General features: G+C 36.0%; 2 protein-coding genes across 3 annotated transcripts; both read right to left on the reverse strand.

The window, feature by feature from the left end:
* Window positions 1-251: 251 nt before the first annotated feature.
* Window positions 252-3,729, reverse strand: LOC107859129 (uncharacterized protein ycf23). Its single transcript, XM_016704036.2, has 9 exons — window positions 3,371-3,729; window positions 2,758-2,823; window positions 2,445-2,519; window positions 1,828-1,890; window positions 1,609-1,668; window positions 1,180-1,269; window positions 980-1,087; window positions 637-759; window positions 252-526 (listed from the first exon to the last, which is right to left on the reverse strand). The coding sequence occupies exons 1-9, from the start codon at window positions 3,569-3,571 to the stop codon at window positions 395-397; spliced, it is 918 nt and encodes a 305-aa protein (XP_016559522.1). The 5' UTR covers window positions 3,572-3,729; the 3' UTR covers window positions 252-394.
* Window positions 3,730-5,577: 1,848 nt separating this feature from the next.
* Window positions 5,578-15,612, reverse strand: LOC107859128 (nuclear pore complex protein GP210). 2 transcript variants are annotated; one of them, XM_016704034.2, is made up of 3 exons: window positions 15,137-15,612; window positions 13,795-14,060; window positions 5,578-11,258 (listed from the first exon to the last, which is right to left on the reverse strand). In XM_016704034.2, the coding sequence occupies exons 1-3, from the start codon at window positions 15,301-15,303 to the stop codon at window positions 5,857-5,859; spliced, it is 5,835 nt and encodes a 1,944-aa protein (XP_016559520.2). In that variant the 5' UTR covers window positions 15,304-15,612; the 3' UTR covers window positions 5,578-5,856. The 2 variants fall into 2 exon arrangements, with proteins under 2 accessions (XP_016559520.2, XP_016559521.2); XM_016704035.2 differs by lacking the exons at window positions 13,795-14,060; window positions 15,137-15,612 and adding an exon at window positions 11,428-11,552.
* Between the last annotated feature and the right edge of the window lie 3,452 nt (window positions 15,613-19,064).

Below are 19,064 nucleotides of genomic sequence, written 5' to 3' on the forward strand. Positions count from 1 at the left end.
AGAGTTAAAACAAGTATTGATCAATATTTTATTAGACAAAAATAGTGGTCATATTCTGTTATTTTCACTTTGGAGATAGTAATAGAAAGAAAAGTTATTTTGAGAAGTAAAAGTAGGACTAATTTAATTTTTGGATAGTAGTACAATATTTCAATGGTTGCTGGGCAAGTATTCAATATTCTCCATCTTAACAGTTGGATGATAATCAGCAAACCAAACAACAAATATGTAACAACTTCAAGAAAAAAAAAGGAACAAAATGATATATTGTAGTTACTCATTTATGATTCAACTGACTAATGTAAAATGACACTGAGCGGAAAATCTTTATTAGTTCCATAATAATTCCTAACTGCTTCAGGTCTTGACTTACTATATTAGATTGAAATTTGGATTACAGTCTCAAATTGCTGCCCTCAAATAAATTCTGTTTCTTGGTTGACAATCCTAGTGAATGAGCTATGGATTTGACTTCCGCGATCATTGCCACCTGATCGTTGAGCTTGTTGATGGCTGAGCCAACGCCCTGAGTTCAACATTCACACAAGTTTCAGCGATTTGGTACTTGAGATGCCTTAATATTTTGCTATATAAGAAAAATGTTCCCGGAAGATTAAAAGATAGTGTAAGGCATACCACGCCAGCAGCTCCAGCTGTGATTGCCATTGGTGCCGTGACTGCACTCAATCCAGATGAACACATGACAGGGATATTGAGTGCCCTTGAAATCGAATAAGCAGCTGCTAGTGTTGGTGTTGCCTGTGTAAATGAAATATATCAAAATGAATGCCAACAAAATGAGTTAATACTAGAAATAATCGATAATCAAGAAAATAGCAAAACTTGCTTAGTCCCAAAAATGTCTCGATTCCTTGCCTTTTTAACTTTAAGTTAGTAGATCAATCAATATGCTTACAATGTCAACCGATTCAGCAGATAACTTAAGCCTTATAGTAGTAGATCACAAATGTGTTGTTACCTTCTCGATTAATCCAAGAACACCAGCTTTTGATGGAGTTGAACATTTTCCTCCTTCTGTTTGGATGATGTCAACACCTTCCAGTTCTAATTGTTCAGCCAGCTTGACCTGTGAACATGAAACGAAGATTGATAAGAAAGTGAAGTTTCTTCAATTTGAACTTTGCATATTACTGGAAACCGGGAAGCACCCTACGAAACCTGATCAGGAAGGCTTAGTGTGTGTGGCACGGTGACCGACAATGTCACTGATGGAAGTAACCTCTTTGTCTCCCTCGTTAGGTTCAGAATCTGAAAAGTATTATCCGCAAAGTGAGAAGTAATGGACATCATTGACCAAGGAGAACCAAATTCCATTTGGATAGTTTCTCTCCACGAAGTTGGAATACCCCCCCCAAAAAAAGGAATCACGCTAAGGTCTTCTCGAGCTGGACTGCACTTTTGTGCATGCAAGTCCAACTAATCAATCAATTCATAGTATATTTTAGTAAAGTATCCTACTTTGCTTGACACCAATCGGTTCTGGAAATTCATATGCATACGCGAACAGGTTAAATTCCTAATTGTTGCTAGTTTCTTAGGTCTTTTGCTCAATTTGACATTATGACACTGAAAAGTAAATCTACATACCTGCTCAGGAGAGAACACCAATCCCTTCTCATAGAACGAGTCATAGTTTCCGATCTCAACCTGCACCAGATAACTTTTCTTTATGATGAGCTACGAAAAGGAACGAACTCCTCTCAATGAAACAGAACTTGAAGTTATGTAATCATGCTGCCGAACTAAATATAATCTTGCTTATGGTGTCTATGAATGGAATGAAAATATTATGAGAAAAAGTCGTACCATCAAGGCTCCTGCTTCCACGGCAGCTGGAAATGCTGCGGGATCCACAGAAGAAACACAAACCTGCAAGCAAGTGAAACCAGATTTAATCTGATAGATATTTACAATTACACTTCTTGATATAGCCTTTATATTTTTAGTACTGCGTTATATATTAAACAATTAATCCGTGCAACTAAAAGAGGTAGTGGTTGAGGATGTAAATGCCTATAACGGTAAGATTTTTAAACCGACAAGCTCAAAGCACTCCATGCAAGGAAGATGTAAGGTCAAATTGTTATTATCCTCAGATTGTATAAGATTTGTGGAAGTAGAAAAGGCCAACGAATATACATGATTCAACCAGAACGTTAAGAGATTACAGAGAAATTGGAAATTGCAGTTAGCTGATGGAGTAGAAGATAAAGCTTAAGGCACATTTGGAATGGAACTTTTCACCATAGAAAAACGGTTCTAGACCTGAGAAATCGTCCCATCATTTAAATGTTGCCTAAAGACAAATTCACAACGAAGGTTGAATCAGTAGAACAGTTGATTATGTTAAACAGTTCATCCAAGATATTCTGCATAATGCAGCCCTACAGGAAAAATCGAACGAATTTAGAGAGAGGATTTACCGGAAGGGAAGTCAGGCTTATAGCAAGCTTAACCAGCTCAGGGTCACAAGCTATATCTACATGGGTTGCTCCGCCCTGTAAGCAGATCAAAGAGTTACTATACATGTTATGCGCAACGAAGAATAATCAACTTAACATTCATTCAACTAACATTTTTGAGTCATTAAACTATGAATAAAGAAAGAACAAAAAACTGATGAATGTTGATAAGAACATACAACCATAAAGTCTAATTTTCGTTTGAAAACGTGAAATTGTAAAACATCAGATCTATCTTTATGAAGGAATACAGAGGCTGTGGATATGACCAAACCTTATCTGCAGCAGTAACAACAGAAGCCACATTCTCTTTGTCCAGATTCTGCAACCCTGCGATAATCTGAAGCAGAACAATGAATCATTAGTTATTTTAGCATATTTTCCTTTCCTCGTGCTTATCTTGGAACAGTTTCCCTTCTCTCCAACAGTACACAAGACTGGTCAAGTAACTAAAATCCCCATATAAGTTGTGCTCACTCCGGTTCAATTTGCTCATTTTACTTTCTTTTTTAGTCCGTTTCCTTTTTTGACAACTCTTTAGTTCCAACTTTCCACATTATATGTTTAAGACCACACGATTAAAGGCACTTTCTATGTATCTTTAGTTTAAGAACACAAGATTCAAGAGTCTTATTTACTTTCTTAAACTCTGCGTCAAATCAAACCATACAAATAAATTGATACGAAGAGAGTAATAAAATAAAACAGAAACTCATTTCAGAACATGCAATACCTAAAAGAACAAGATAAAGCTCAGTTAATAGAGATTTTTAGTAAGTGTTTAACTCTTTATAAAACCTTCTTTTTGCATGGTATTTTCTTGAGATATGTTTTAAAAAAGAGTACTGCTTGCATTTGGAAAAGTAGGTCCTTAGTTATAATGATACCTTAAGTGCTTTTTTCTCATGAAATTCTTTCAAGACTGCTTCTTTGGAACATGAAAGCACAGCCCTTGTGCTACATTTTCTTCTAGCAAATGAAATGTATTTTGGAAGTACAGAATCACCAAGTAAAAGGGGATTCTGATTTGGTTTAAAAAATACTAACTGATTTTTGGTGGAAACTGATGTGTAGTTTGAGATGCTCATCTTCTTCTTTCTTTGTGTATGGAGTGAATTTCTGGCCAGGAGATAAGAAAGTGAGCATCATAGAAAGGATAAAATGAAATGAGAAAACAACAAAAAGTGCAGCAAGATATTTTTGTAGTAAAGGTAGGATAACATAATGTAAAAACTTATTCGCAGTATTCATATCAAATTAATAAATGTTGATATGATCATATACGTTAATTTTTAGTAAAATTACATGATTTGGTGTAATATCCGTCGTGAGTAAATATTAGAATTAAGTTACTTTAGTTTTAGCACTTGACGGATTATTCTTACCTTAGTAAATCACTTGACCATAGTAAAGTTACGTGGTTTGGTGTAATTTTCATTGTGCGTAAATATTAGAGCTCGTTTGGATAACATTAAAAAAATTACTTTTTAGTTTAAGTGATTAAAAGCTTAAAATAAGTGATTTTAAATTAAACAGATAAATGTTTGGATAAAAGTGCTGAAACTGAAAAAAAATCTATTGATGAATTTGGTAAACAAGTGTTGCCAATCACTTTTTTGTTGTCAAAATGACTTAAATATTCTTAAAGATGTTAACACGTAATAACGTGAATTATTTATGATTTTTAATTCTAATACTTTAAAAATAATTTTTATTTGAATACACTTTCAACGTAAAGTGATTATGCCAGGTCAATTTATAAATATAAGTTACTTTTTAATTTTTAAATATTAAAAAATAAAAATTTTAAGATATTTTTTATATAAATATAGTATTATATTGTAATATTGCAAGCTTATAAACAACATAAAATTTTTAGGAATGAAACAAACCATTAAAAAGAATCAATTTTTAAAATTTAAATAACATGCAGGATTCTATATGTACGGATAGAGAAGAACTTACCACAAGCTCGATTTGACGATAAAATTTTTGAGTGTTTTCTTGTGTAATGATAGATTCTCTGAAAATAAAGGAGTAGATTCTCTGAAAATAAAGGAGAAAGATGAAGAGAAAATTGGAGGGAAAAGATGGAAGAAAAGCAGCAAAAAGAAAAAGAAAGAAAAATCAATAAGGAATATAAAGTTTAGGGTATTGTTGAAATTAGAAGAAAATATAATAGATAAAAAAGTAAATGTTTTGATCAAACCTAAAAAAAAATTAATCTAAAAAGTAAAAAGCTGGGGCATCCAGCTTCTCAATTTTTATTTTTTTAATCCACTTTTAACTTTTTTTAAGATCTTTTTAATTTTATCAAACACTTAAAAAAATTTAAAAAATAATTAAAATCTAGTTTGACCAGATTTTAATCCTATCCAAACACCCTCTTAGAATAGAGTTACGATGAATTTACTTTGAATCCTCTTGTAAATTTTGCTACATATACCATAGTACTCAAGTCTCAACTGAATTTTTTTAAGTTAAATTTCATTAAATAAGTGAATTGGAGTTGTGCTTAAACATTTTCTAGAAGCTTTTTAAAAATTTCTCCCCAAGTAACTTTTACAATACTACTATTTAATTTTTTATCTGTACATGTTAAAATAAAGTGGGGGAATACTCGCAGATTTGGTGTAGCTTTACAGAATTGTTTTTACTTTCTCCCAATTACAAAAAATATCAATAAAAAGAAATAGAAGTACGTAACATGACTTCACTTGAGAGTTGATTTTTTGAAATCAAGATAAATAGAATAGAAAATTATGGGATCTTTGGTGCTCTTATTCACAGCATAATTTGTGTCGTAAAAGTATCTAATATACATTGAAGCTGAAATTTTTGAGAATTTAGGGAGTTTATGTCATCATAGAACCATCCCCTTTTATGGTGAAAATACATTTGATCCATGTTATTTCATATAATTCAAGTGCAACAACAAACTTGAAAATCTTTCTATATAATGCTATATCAAAATTGTTATATGGTACAGCTATTTAAAATTGTTCACATTCAGGCTTGATTTGACAAAATATGAAGAGCAGAAACTCAGCCGCTTCTGAGTTGGGGACATGTTCTCTATTTTGTGCATAGGCAATTTATACTGCAGTAAGTGCTTTGTATTGTGCCTTTTCCAGCAGAAAGCAGGGCATAAGAATTCTTTGCCAGATGAGTCTGCTTCTCAAAAGAGTAGCCGTAGACATAACATTTCTGTCCTAATGAAAGTCCAATGATACAGCATGCAATACTCTACACAAATTACACCAACAAAACTACACTAACATCATTGTAAAGTCTGCAGCCAGAGAAGCCATTTGACATATCTGGCAAGGCAACACGGGAAGGAGGGAAGGGGAGAATATGGCCACCCAGTGCGCTAGTAAGTGTTCTGAGGATTACCCCTCCTCCTAAACTCTTGTCTGTAGTATGGAGTTTCATCAATTGTCCTCCTAACATAATCCATGAAAGGCTGAGGTGTCCGAGGGGAATGTTCGCTTACTACAGCAAGACTGCTCCGCTCAGGAGTTGCAGGTGCTAAACTTGGCGTGCCAGGAGGAGCAGGTGGTCGGGGTCTCACAGGTTGGTCCAAGTAAATAACGAAAAAAGTAGTAGTGAGAATCAGCAGAATGAAAAACGCAGCAACCCATAAACTAAGATTAGCAGTTTTTGCTCTTCTCTTTTCGGGTTCATAGTTGACATTAACTTCCATAATCTGACCAGTTGCTGGGAGTGTAAAAATCAGCTGGTCTTTAAACTTCTCTGCTCTACGAATTTTGACCTCATACTGTGCACGGCTTCCACCTTGAGAATCTTCTCCATGGATGGGTCTGATAGCTAGCCGTTCTCGATCACGCCAGTAGATACTCACATCTGTGTTTCCGACAACAGTTAGGACGCTCCTGTTATATTCTGGGGTTAGATTTAACTGCAATGAATCTCCTTCTGTTCCCTGAATGATGAAGCCTCCAACAAAAAGTGCTGATGCAGATCCTGAGATTTTCTGCTCTTCTATGAGTGATGCCTTGACGGTAACAGCTAAATCCTGTCTAATGTCTCCTGATTTTGGAGTGCCAACTACCAAACGTTCTGGAGAGTAAGGGAAGAAAAGGCAATATGAATTACCAGTATCAAGATCAACCCACGGCTTAACGTATCCAACATAAGGTGGATCAACCAGGCAATCAAACAAGGAAATTGCCCTATTTTTAGCAGATTTATACTTGTGATCATGAGCATCACTGAATTTTACAAGAAAGCTATATCCATTTGTGGGAAGCGGCACATTTGTCATGATTTCTCTTGGAGCATCGACAGACATCATCTCTGATTGTGACACTGTAACTGTAGTTTGCAGTTTCATATCCGAACTCTCAAAGATAATTCGTACAGAACCTTCCCCTATTGCCTTGGCATGTCCAGATAGCTGGTCCACGGACACAATGCTTGCGTTACTAGTAAACCACTGACCAGATACTTGGTCACTTAGACCTTCTATGCTGAAGTTAAGACCACTCCCTAGGTGAAGGGTTGGATTTTGAGGATGCAAATAAGCACCAACAAGAATCACCACATAATCAGATTTCTTTGGTTCATTGGCAAAACCTACTCGGATAAGAGCTCTACCATAACTGATTGCTTTGAGATGGACATTTCCATTGCCATCAACTGCATCCTCAACAGAGATGACATCGTGGTAGTTAGTTTCAACTCCAAAAGGAATAACATCATGAGCCTCTAGGAAAGGATCTCCAAGCACATCATAATATTTGATTGGAACATCAATTTCAGCACCAATTGCTAATGTGTGAACCAGCAACTTTTCTTCCGTGACACGTATTTGAGTCACTTCAGCAACCTTCACACAAGAAGCTACCTCAACTCTTCCATTTGACCTATCTTTTGCTTGAATACACGCAAGATTGCCACTCTCTTTTGTTCTTATTCTGCTACCATCGATGAGTATCGGATCATCTTCCTCCAATTCAGCCTTTCTTCTACAGTCTCCCAATATAGAATAAGTAACCTTACCTAGACTTGGATCCCCTTTACTGAAAGTTTTAGAAGCTGAAGGCAAAAGAGCAGACGTAGTATAACGTGGAGGGAGAATCCAAGTAATTGGTGATCCCAGAGCAAGTGGAAGTTCAAACACTACCGACAAGGAAATAGATGCAGTATATGATCTCGACGCTGAAAAGGATTTGTAAGCAACAAAATCACAGGAGAAAGAAACAGTAACATCCGTCTGCCCTGCTGATCTTCCACGCAATACTTGAATAAAACCAAGGTCATCGTCACCCACATATCCTGTCAGCCCATTGCCTTTTTCACTGGAAAAGTGCATTCCATGATTTCCATCGTGTGAGCTGTCTGCTTCTTGGAAACTCAACACCTCTTCATCATTTATAATCCACTTATAATTTCTGCAAAGTTCATAAAATGAAAATAAATTTCCCTCGGATAGGGAGGGAAATATTGGTATTTGACGGCCAACAGCGACCTGCTCGCTTTGAACATTTAACATTGCTGAAGAAGGAACACCTACTTTAACTTTGCCATATGCCTGACAAATAAAGACATCTCCATTCCTGTACATCTTGGCAACTATGGTGGTGTTTCCAGGTGATGTTGCTGAAACTCGTCCTGTGGCTGTGTGGACCTTTGCAACCTCATTATCCACACTGACAAACTCGACATATGCACCAGTTTTTGGGCCTCCTCTCACAGAAAGCATGTAAGAAGCCCCCGGTACTAGGAAAATATCACTAGGATCGATTCTAGGTGGTGCATAAACTTCTACCTTAATTGGATGGCTCAGTATCTCATGTCCAGTATGCTGTTTAGCACTTACATACAATGCGGTAACCCCAAGGTGTATCGCCTGTATTCTGAAGTTCGGTACATTCACAGAACCATCACCACAACAGGAAAGATCATCTTCATTGACAAGCTCAATTATATGATCCTCAATGTGAACATGAATATTCATGTAAACATACTGCGAAGAATCAAAAGTATTTCCATCATTTGCTCCAGCAAGAATATCGATGGATAATGAACTCCCTTCCATAATACTCAATTCTTCTCCGGATGTAATCTTAATCCATTCCACATCTGCAACTTGAACCACAGAGAAAGCAGAAAGAGGTGGAGCAAGCCCAACATCTCGAACCGTCACAAGTGCAGTTCCCAACTTTTTAGGAGCCAGTAGTAGTTGTACACACTGTAAACCTGGAGCAGGTTGAACTATATCCAGGACTTGTGTGTCATTTACTGCAGCATCAATGAAACAACTTCCTCCAGTAATTGACAGATTTAACTTTGCATCATGACTGAGATACAACAAGCTGAATTCTGGATAGACCCTTAGGGATGAAACAAGTTGCAAGCGTACAGCATCTGTAAGACCATTTTCAGAGCCTGGAAAATGTTTAAGAGAGTGACGAGGGCTAACAGAATCAACGGATCCAATAACTGTTGCTCGTACAACACATAGTCCAGTTGCATTTGCCAAGACCAAGTACTTCTCCCAAGTTGATAGCATCGCTAAGCTGTGGATATCATCCCAAAATGCCAGATCATCACAATCTTTAAGCTCCCACTTCAAAGGAAGAGAAGATGAATTTCCAAAAGCTATTCCAGTCTCACTAATGCCAACAGCTGATAATCTAACTGTGCGCCCATTTGCTATTGTGACTGGGGTAGTACGAATCCTTCCACTGCCACGGTCGGCCTGAGCTGCAGACTGGATCACTTCAATGGAATTAACAGTTTCATCAGCTATTAGTGCTATAGATGATGGGAAATCACATGTGAGTGACAATCGCACTTCAGATACAGCAGGCAGAGGATGCCCCTCTCCAATTAAATTCCCACGTTTGAAAAAAAGCCTAAAGATTCCAACATCATGGCACTTGATTCTGTATGCGCTCCCATAGCTGGTAAATACTTGATTAACTAGAGTCCCATGTTGAACCCTGAGACTGTGTTCATCCAAACTTTCCACGGATTCAACAAATTCAACTCCCTCGTCCCATTGAGTAGGTCCACCACGAAGCATCACTTCAAAATATGTGCCAGGGGCAAGATATAGATGTTCCATATTGTCTAAACGATTATCAGCTTCAGCCTGAACCAAATCAAACCAATAACCACCAAAGTGGTTTCCATCGCTTGCAGGGTGCAGAATGAGAGGTACAAATGCTGCAATACGTGACGTTGCTTGCAGAACAACAGAACCGCCAGTAGACTGATCATACTGTTGAAATTCTTTTGAAAATGTTGCATGTAGTATCGTCTGACCGGAATTAGCAGCATAGACATAGGTCCATGCACATGCAGGTCCATGTTTCTCAGAACCAATTGGAAGAACTTCTGGCTTTTCAGAAATGAAGGTCTCACCAGCATCCACAACAATGAAAGAGTCATTTCCAGTTTTCCACTTGATAAATGGGATGAAAGCATCACACTTGTAGAATAAATCGCCATCCAATGTTTTCAATGTCACAGCAGCTCGAAGATATGAACCTACAGGAGTCTCCACCGGAAAATTAGGCAGTACTATCATTGAAGAAGGCAAACTCACTTCAACAACTATCTCATCATAATTTAGAGAATCAAAAATTGAAACTGCCTTTATAGTAACTTTCCCAGGTCTTTTTGCCTGGACAATCCCAAAAGTAGATACCGACACAATAGCCAAGTCCGAAGAGAACCATTTGTAGTCACCAGACACCATAGCACAGCCCCCAGTAACCTTTAGCTCCAACTCCTGATAAACACCAGGTGCCCAAGGAAGAGTAATACTGCCAGAAACACCTTCCATGTTGAACTTCACCTGGTCACAAACCATAACTTCTTGAACAACCTTGAGAACTTCCTTTGTCTCTTCATGCCCAGTGCTATATGCGAGAGTCGCTGTCAATTTTCCCAGACCATAGGAGAGAGGTTTTAGGATTCTGGATATCCCCTTCTCTCCACTGTGTTTGGATGAGGGAACTATATTCCAGATTTCTGATGGGTCATCATGCAACTTAATGTCATCATATTCTGTAATGTAAACTTCCTGTTGTGCCCATGTTCCTTTCGAGAAAGTCCTTACTTGAATGAGATATTCCCGACCAGAAACTACATACCAGCGTGCCACAGAGGGTATTGGTTCAATTCCCTCTATATGATCACCAGAAAGAGATAGCGGTAATATATACAGTGATAAGGAATCTGGGAGGACAACATGGAAAGAAGAGACTTGTATATGACCAACCACCCTAGTATCTTCAACAGTTACTGTTGTTATTCCCAAGTTCAAAGCCTTAGCCGTACCCACCATCCTGTCTACCTGAGCAACTGATGAGTTTGAAACAGACCATCGATGAAAGGCAGAAGGCAGAGTTACAAGTTGTGGCGTATTCCCTCGGATAACTTTAAGACTATAATGAACAACCGCACCAATAAGGACACAAACTGGTGAAGGAGGTTCCAGCGATATAGCTTCTGCCACAGTAAGGACAATTTTATCTTCCATATGCTTAACTGATGGTTCAGCCAAATGAACAGACACTATTTCATGGCCAATTTCTATCCCCTTCACCACATAAAGATCAGAAAACACACCACTATTTTCAAGCTTTATTTGGATATCTAGATCACCACATAATCCACCACAATCACTCAATGGAGAGTCCTTCAAAGGGATATGGTTCAGGTGATGAGGCAATCGATCAGTTTCAGGCATTAGGTCCCACGTGAATTGTATGCCCACCAAAGACGAGAAAACATTCTCTGAAATTTGAACAAATACATAATTAGGATCAGAACTATTACCACTAAAAAGCGAATAAAATGGTAATTATGCTTGTATGTAGATTTATCGCAGAATAAGATATTATTGTTAGTTAACACGCATCACAGAAAAAAAAACTGGAAGAAAACTTGTACATTTACTACCTACCGAGTACTTCAATGAGCTTTTCGTTGCTTTACAGTACTACATGTGCCGTAATACTGCTTCAAACCCTTGGTTTTTATGTTTGGCTGATCTACCCATCAAATAAAAAAAGGAATAAAGGGTAAAACATTAGTTTCAGAACAACTTAGGAACTAGTTGGAAAAAGTCGGACTCTTTGATCCTTAAAAATTTTATGTCAATGACAAGAAGAATAAGATTGAGAGGTGATTTTCCATTTCTTATGATACACAAGAATCATTTACTTCTTCATATAGATTGTATACAATATACATTTTTTTTTATGAATATACAATATATAATTTAATTCTGTATTATTAGTTTGGTAATATTAGTTTTTCTTTTGTGCTTCTAATTTTTCAGAGATAATCAGGATACATATAGCTTCAGGACTACAAGCCAACCAAGACAAGAGTTCCATTTATATGTCAGGTGTCAAGGACACAGAGAAACAGCAAATATTGCAGACTCTGGGCTACACTGAAGGTTCCCTACCTTTCAAATACTTGGGAGTACCCCTATCTTCCAGGAAACTAACTGTTGACCAGTGCTACCCATTAATAGATAAAATTCTAGAAGGGATGAAATGTTGGTCAACAAAACTGCTATCTTATGCAGGAAGGCTTCAGCTGATTAAATCTGTTATTTTTGGCATTCAGACTTATTGGGCTCAGATCTTTATTCTCCAAAAAGGATTATGAAGCTCATAAACTCCCATTGTAGAATCTTCTAATGGACAGGTAAAACAGGCCCTTCAAAGAGAGCACTAGTCTCCTGGGAGAGACTTTGTATGCCAAAGGCAGCAGGAGGGTTAAATATCCTGCATATCTGCAACTGGAATAAAGCAGCTGTTGCAAAACAACTATGGGCCCTAGCTACAAAAGCTGACAGTATGTGGATAAGGTGGGTACATGCCTACTATATCAAAGACGCTACAGTGGAGGATTGTTGCATCCCGAGGAATGCTACTTGGGTTGTGAGAAAAGTGATCGAATCAAGGAAGGCTATCATGCTAGTACTTGGATTGCAAGGTAATCTTCAAGCAAGACTAAGTCAATTGATTGTGAAGGGCAGATTTTCCATCAAAAAGTTGTACCTAGCCATGCTACCTGATATACCAAAAGTTTCCTGGAAGAGTATAGTACTTCACTCAAGCATCCACCCGAGGCACAACTTCATCCTATGGCTTGCATTGTTAAAAAGATTAGCTACAGTTGATCGGCTAGCAAAGTTTGGGATTAATGTTGATATGGCTTGTGCATTCTGTCATTATACTATAGAAACACATGAACACTTGTATTTTGACTGTCCAATTACAAGGGGTTTGTGGTGCAGATTACTTACATGGATGGAAAGTCATAGAGCCATAGGGACTTGGCAGCAAGACGTAGACTGGATTATTAGATGGGCAAAGGGAAGATCAGGGAAAGGTGCTATCCTTTGCTGTATGTTTGCTATGATCATCACTATAGTATGGAGAGAAAGAAACCAAGTTAGATTCTAGCAAGGAAGCTTCGTGCCTGATAGAGTCTGCAAGGAAATAGCTATGCACATACATATCCGTGGAAGCCAGTACAAGAAATGGACTACACACTTGACGCAACTAAATTCTATGCCTTGATTAGTTGCTGTTTTGATATTATTAGGTACTTAGAATAGCTATTCTGATGTTAGAAAGCATACAGTAGCGACTCCATAGGGATGTTAGCGTGAGTCCTGCTGAGCTTTCTGTTAGTTTTTACGTTTCTTTGAGAGGCAATTGGTCAGCTTTGCCTAGTTATGTAACTATTACTTGGTGAAATAAAATTCTTTATTTACCAAAAAAAAAAAGAAATGGGGAAGGTAGCGAGTTACTTTTAAACAAGAAAAAAGCTGAGAGGAACAAAATGAAACCACACAATGCATCTCAGATATTAAACCAAATTTTTGGTTCGAGATATGGCTCTGGTATAAATATGGGAATCAATTACTAGTAAAAACACATGAGCTGAAGATCCCAGCCTAAAGTAGCAAAAATACATGTTCACTTGAAGAATCTGAGACAGACTTTCCAGAAATATTTAAGGTTATCATAACAGTATAGTATAAACCAAAGACTGCTATATGTTGGGAACAAACAGTGGAAGTGCATTCTTAAATGATAGCCTAGACGAATAAGATGAGAGAATATATATAATCCAATAAGCCAGAAAATGATTGCTTTCTTTTGTTTCAAAATGCTATTTAAAATTATGAAATCTTGCACCTTTTTAAAGTTTTATTCATGGGCAAGCAAATGATTAACTTTATTTCCGAAAAATAAAGTAATAACTAACAAAGCTAATCATGTAAACTATTAAAGCCGCAAAGTACCTTCACTATCAAAGGCACGTACACGTAGCGTAGCAAGTCCATCAAGGTCAAGTTTGATGGAACTATGGAATATTTGGATCCTAGAAAAGTTGTCAACATAAACTTTGCATCGGATCACAGTTCCAGTGTGCACATCTGTTGCATAGACAGCAGTCTCCTTTCGGCCACTATAAGGGGCAATTGATTTCAAGCGAGCACTTGTAGAGCATTGACTACTGACATTGTACTCAGGCAGCACCGCTAAAATATCGTGATGATCCCATGTCCTGCACCCAAAAAGCAGACACAAAGAGAGCAGAGAGAAAACTATTAGTAATCCAGAAGAAGACTTTCTAAAAAGTGAAAACTACTTAAAAGTTATACCCCCGTCAACTTTTCACAATTTAAGATGCCAGAGTTTCAGTTGTCGACAGAAAATCAGGTAATGAATCATGAATTTGAAGCGTTCAATAAACTTATAATGGCATGAGAGTGGTTCTATAAAATATAGAACATAACAAAGAAATTTAAAAACTTTATTCAAGCCTGAAAATTTCGGGTTTATTTTGGGGAACTAGAGCTCTTGTTTTTGCTTCTAATACCCTTACTTCATACTAATAAAATAAACACATACCAATATAGGTTACCAATTACTATTGATATCTGTGTAACCATAAACTATTCAAACTTCACTTATCATGGGTCTTGAAACACCCAATAACTTGCTACTAACAGCTAATTCAGAACTATGGTTCACCCATTACCAAAACCTTAACTGTAGTAAGAAAACAAGACAAGACAACAATCAGCAAAGGATGAAAACGCCAGCATAAACTTCACGAAGAACATAGCTAAGACACTACCTACATAGCTCAATAGTTAATTGAAATCCATCACCTATGGCTATATCCTCACAGCTAATGCAACAAATTAAGCTCAATAAGTTCCTTCAAAACATACCAACTATACTCTTATAGCTAATGCACCAACATTAAGACCAAATTTCGCACATAAGCTAAGTGATATTTTTTTTATAACTGTGGTGTCCAGCCGGCTTGCGCGCACCTCGGCTAATTCCACGAGATACCTGCCAACCCCACCAGCAACAGGTACCGGTTAACTCTATCCACCAAAGCTAGAACAAATGGGAAGAAATCACCTAGTGTTCATCTCTATTGGGAATTGAACCTGAGAGCTCATGGTGCTCAACCCAACTTCATTGAACCACTAGGCCACACCCTTGGATGTCATAAGGGTGATTTCTTCTCATATATGCTTAACTTTTATCCTACCAAAAGCTACATTTGGAAGGATTGATTAATTAGTGGAGGTGCACGCAAACTGAGTGGAACATAACACATACCATTTGAAGCAGCCATCACTTCCTTGAAGTCTATACTCAACTGGATGCGTCATTTTGGGAGGCAACAGTATGTTTACATCCGCCATGTGAGGACCAGACCCCGGTAAAGATGAAAAAATCAGTGGCAAAAACAGCAGCAGCAGAAGTAGGGTAAGTAAGTGCAACATTTTTTTCAGGTGAAAAATGCAAGGCGAGGAAAACCATCAGATTGAGAGTGGAAGACACTGTAACCAAGTTAGTGGCAATTGTGGAGGGAAAATTTGGGCGCGAAACCCGAGGTCGAGAGAAATTAGGGTTTTGCAGAGAGGTTTTAGAGGAACAAATTGGAAATTTTTTTGGTAGTGGGTGGAGCGGGGGAGTGGGTTTACTTGTCGGAGTTTGGTTTAACGACGACCAGGTTATGGGAATCTTTCACATTGATTAAGTAATTACTACACTATTGTATTTTATTTCCTGAATAACTGATATTTAGTTTAGACATATTCTTTAAGAAATATTAATAGTAGTACTTATTAATATGTTTTACTAACTTGCCTTTGATAAATAGTTTGAAAAAAATTATACCCGAACTATTTATTAGTTTCTTTATATGAGTTAAATTAGAATAATATTTCTTGATTATTTTAAAAATTACTTATTTAAAAATAAAAAAGCTAAAACAAATACAGTAAGTACGAATGGAGTGATTATCAGCTTAATTCTTCTGTCTGGAGTGTGAACGCAAAATGAGAGCGAAAGCGACCAAATAATTTCATTTGCCAAAGCTAAGACGCCATAATAACCCTCGAACTGTTCTATTTTGGGTAATGTATTGGTGCAATATACAGCCTTCGTCCCAAATTTTTTAATTTAATTTTTTATTTTATTTATCTTTTTTCATTAATTAAGAAGAGACAAATTTTTTTTCATGTTTTACCCTTTGCATTAATTACTTTTTGTTCAAATTAAAATGTAAACATCATTTAATAGGGGTACTATAGTAAATTAGTCATGTTATTAATTATTTTTTTTAATCATTGTTCCATATCAATTTAGGACGGATGGAGTATTTCTTATTGTTATAAAATATAAAATAAAGAAGAACAAGAGTAGAGAGAATAATTGTTATTTCTCTTGAGGGATTCTTGAGGGTTATAAGATTAAGGATACAATGAATAAAACCCCCTTATTTATAAAAAAAAATACTCCTACTTTCTCTCTAAAATATATACTTCAAATTCTAATAAATATCAACTAGATATTTATAGATCTTATCAAATAAACATTCACTATAATGTAAATAAATTTATAACACTCCCTCTTGAATGTCTAATTGATAGATAATGTGACTCGTTAAAACCTTATTAGAAAAAACCCAATGGAAAAAAAATATAGTGATGGAAAAAGAGTATACATCTCTAATAATACACATTTCGGCTGCCTCATTAAAAATCTTACAAGAAAAACCTAGTGGGACAAAACCTCATAAAGAAAAAAGAGTACAACGCATGTTAACTCCCTCTAATGAGAAAATCCTTGAACATTTGCATCCCCATCTTATGTATCATCTTCTTGAAAATTGCAGTTAAAAGAGACTTGGTGAATAAAGCAGTCGCATTGTCACTTGAACGAAGTTGTTACACGTCAATATCACCATTCTTTTGGAGTTCATATATTTAGAAAAGTTTTGGCGAAATGTGCTTCGCTCTATCTCCTTTTTATGAATTCTCCATTAAGATGTGCTATGTATGCTGCATTATCTCTGTATAAAATTGTGAGTACATTGTCACATTTCAAATCATATTTTTCTCGAATGAGATGTATTGTGGGCCTCAACCATACACATTATCGGCTTGCTTCATGAATAACTATTATCTCAGCATGGTTCGATGAAGTGGCAAAATAGACTGCTTTGTATATCTCTAAGATATGACAATATCTCCACATATGAACACATAATATGTTTGCCAACCTTAACATAGCCAACAAGATCGGGACTGCAAGCTTTAGAATAAAATAAGCTCATGTCTTTTATTCCATTTTGATGTTTCCTAGTAGGAGCAAAAATATACCTTGCTAACAAATTAATTGAAAAGACTATATCAGACTTTATAGTATTTGCAAGATACATTAGTGTTGTGCATCAATGACACTAAGATATGGTATTTCATATTTTTCATTTTAGCAAATAATTTATTGCTTCAAACATTTGAATCCTTAAAAAGGTTTTCCTATAAATTTTGTGAAGTGACAATATTCAACATTTCATGTGTGACATCTTCAAGTGTCTGAACTATAAATCAAATAAGTTTTATGTTTACCAAGATGCATCCCTCCATGTCATTGATAAATGTTTCTACGTCAACATTCTTAAATAAACGTAGAATTCAGATCCTCGTAATCTTTCACAATATTGCACCAATATTGTATTAAAGATATTTTTAATGATATATTATTTTGTATCGGTTCATAATGCGACATAACATTTTGAGATCTCGTCACTTTATTATTTTCAAGTAATTGAACCTTTCATAAAGTTTCATGAAGTGTTATGTCGTAGGCATTTCAAGAGCGCATTGCCTTCTTATTATGATTATTTGCTCCTTATCCTTTCAAGGATTATTTCATTTCGAATCGATTGGTCTACCACGCTTCACACATGCATAGATTTTGTCCTTTAAAAACATAAAATAAGAGCACTTGCAACTTAATATGAGATGCTTTCGACATTTGATTTGAATTATCTTTTGAATGAGGATCTGATGATAATTTCCAACATATTTCATATCTGCTTATAATTTCTCCCTTATGTGAGGAAAACTAACAACATCCTCCATCTTCTTTGAGGAATCCATCTTTGTGCATCATGGTATATTTACTAATTGTATACCGCATATCAAAATTATTAGAAGAAGAATATGTGGTTTCTGACTCAGAACCAATTTTGAGGGGAAATTAATCATAATTTATTGGTACGTCCTCCATCTTCTTTGAGGAATCCAGCTTTGTGCATGATGGTCTATTTATTAATTGTATACTGCACATTAAAATTATTAGATGGACAATGTGTGGTTTCTGACTTAGAACCAATTTTGAGGGGGAATTAATCATAATTTATTGGTCTAATGCATACACGTGCTATTTTGTGCAACATATCATATTTCAGACCAGCACATGAAGCTTTGTTTTCATTAACAATGATTTAACTATTTATAGAAGGCATTCAATGTCAAACCATCATCATCAAGATGAATTGTCTTAATTACACAATATGAAAGTTATGCTTTTAACTCAATTTTATTGAGCAAGCAACTTTATGAATGTCAAAATGCAGGTTGACAATAAACGTACAAGTGATTATTTTATATCGATGCATCTTAATAGATCACATGACTGGTGGACGGTCTCATATTTAGGATTTATACTTTTTAGATTTTGAGGGATCAAATCCCAACATTAGTTGGTTCAACCAACTTGTTATGACAACAAGCAACATAAACAATTCTTGAAGAATCTTCTATTTCTTCAACATACGTCTAATACTCAATATGCACATTTTTGAAATGTAGCAATCGTTCATGTCAACTTATGAATTTTTATACTAGTAAACTCCAAGTTTACCATGACATGTGCCTTTTTGCTTTAGTAAATTTTAGATTTACTACTACATGAATAAATTTTTGAATTTACTACTTCAGAAGTAGATTTTAAAATAACTCTTCTCAGTAATTCTGTCTTATTCGGAGGTGAGTTGTGATACCATTACAATCAAGTGTACGTTTGTATTGAAACAATCGAAATCCTCATTCCCCAGGAATGAAATATAGTCGTGCCCTAAGTCTATCAAATTTTGATAGTTTGTAATCTCTTTCATGATATTGCTACTTCAGGAGCAAATCGAGGCATACATATAATGTAGAGAACTTTTCTCCAATATATCTTTAATTGT

Source organism: Capsicum annuum, chromosome 2, assembly GCF_002878395.1.
Source record: "Capsicum annuum cultivar UCD-10X-F1 chromosome 2, UCD10Xv1.1, whole genome shotgun sequence".
NCBI classification, from domain to species: domain Eukaryota; kingdom Viridiplantae; phylum Streptophyta; class Magnoliopsida; order Solanales; family Solanaceae; genus Capsicum; species Capsicum annuum.

Excerpts from the sequence above, each read along its gene's own strand:
- LOC107859129 (XM_016704036.2), bottom strand. The coding sequence starts at position 3,571 with ATGAGCATCTCAAACTACACATCAGTTTCCACCAAAAATCAGTTAGTA. Across the intron at positions 2,824-3,370 it reads ATGAGAAAAAAGCACTTAAG|ATTATCGCAGGGTTGCAGAA; the intron begins GTATCATTATAA and ends GTTCTGCTTCAG. Across the intron at positions 527-636 it reads CAGCTGGAGCTGCTGGCGTG|GGCGTTGGCTCAGCCATCAA; the intron begins GTATGCCTTACA and ends TGTTGAACTCAG.
- LOC107859128 (XM_016704034.2), bottom strand. The coding sequence starts at position 15,303 with ATGTTGCACTTACTTACCCTACTTCTGCTGCTGCTGTTTTTGCCACTG. Across the intron at positions 14,061-15,136 it reads AGTGATGGCTGCTTCAAATG|GACATGGGATCATCACGATA; the intron begins GTATGTGTTATG and ends TTTTGGGTGCAG. Across the intron at positions 11,259-13,794 it reads ACGTGCCTTTGATAGTGAAG|AGAATGTTTTCTCGTCTTTG; the intron begins GTACTTTGCGGC and ends TTCAAATTTCAG.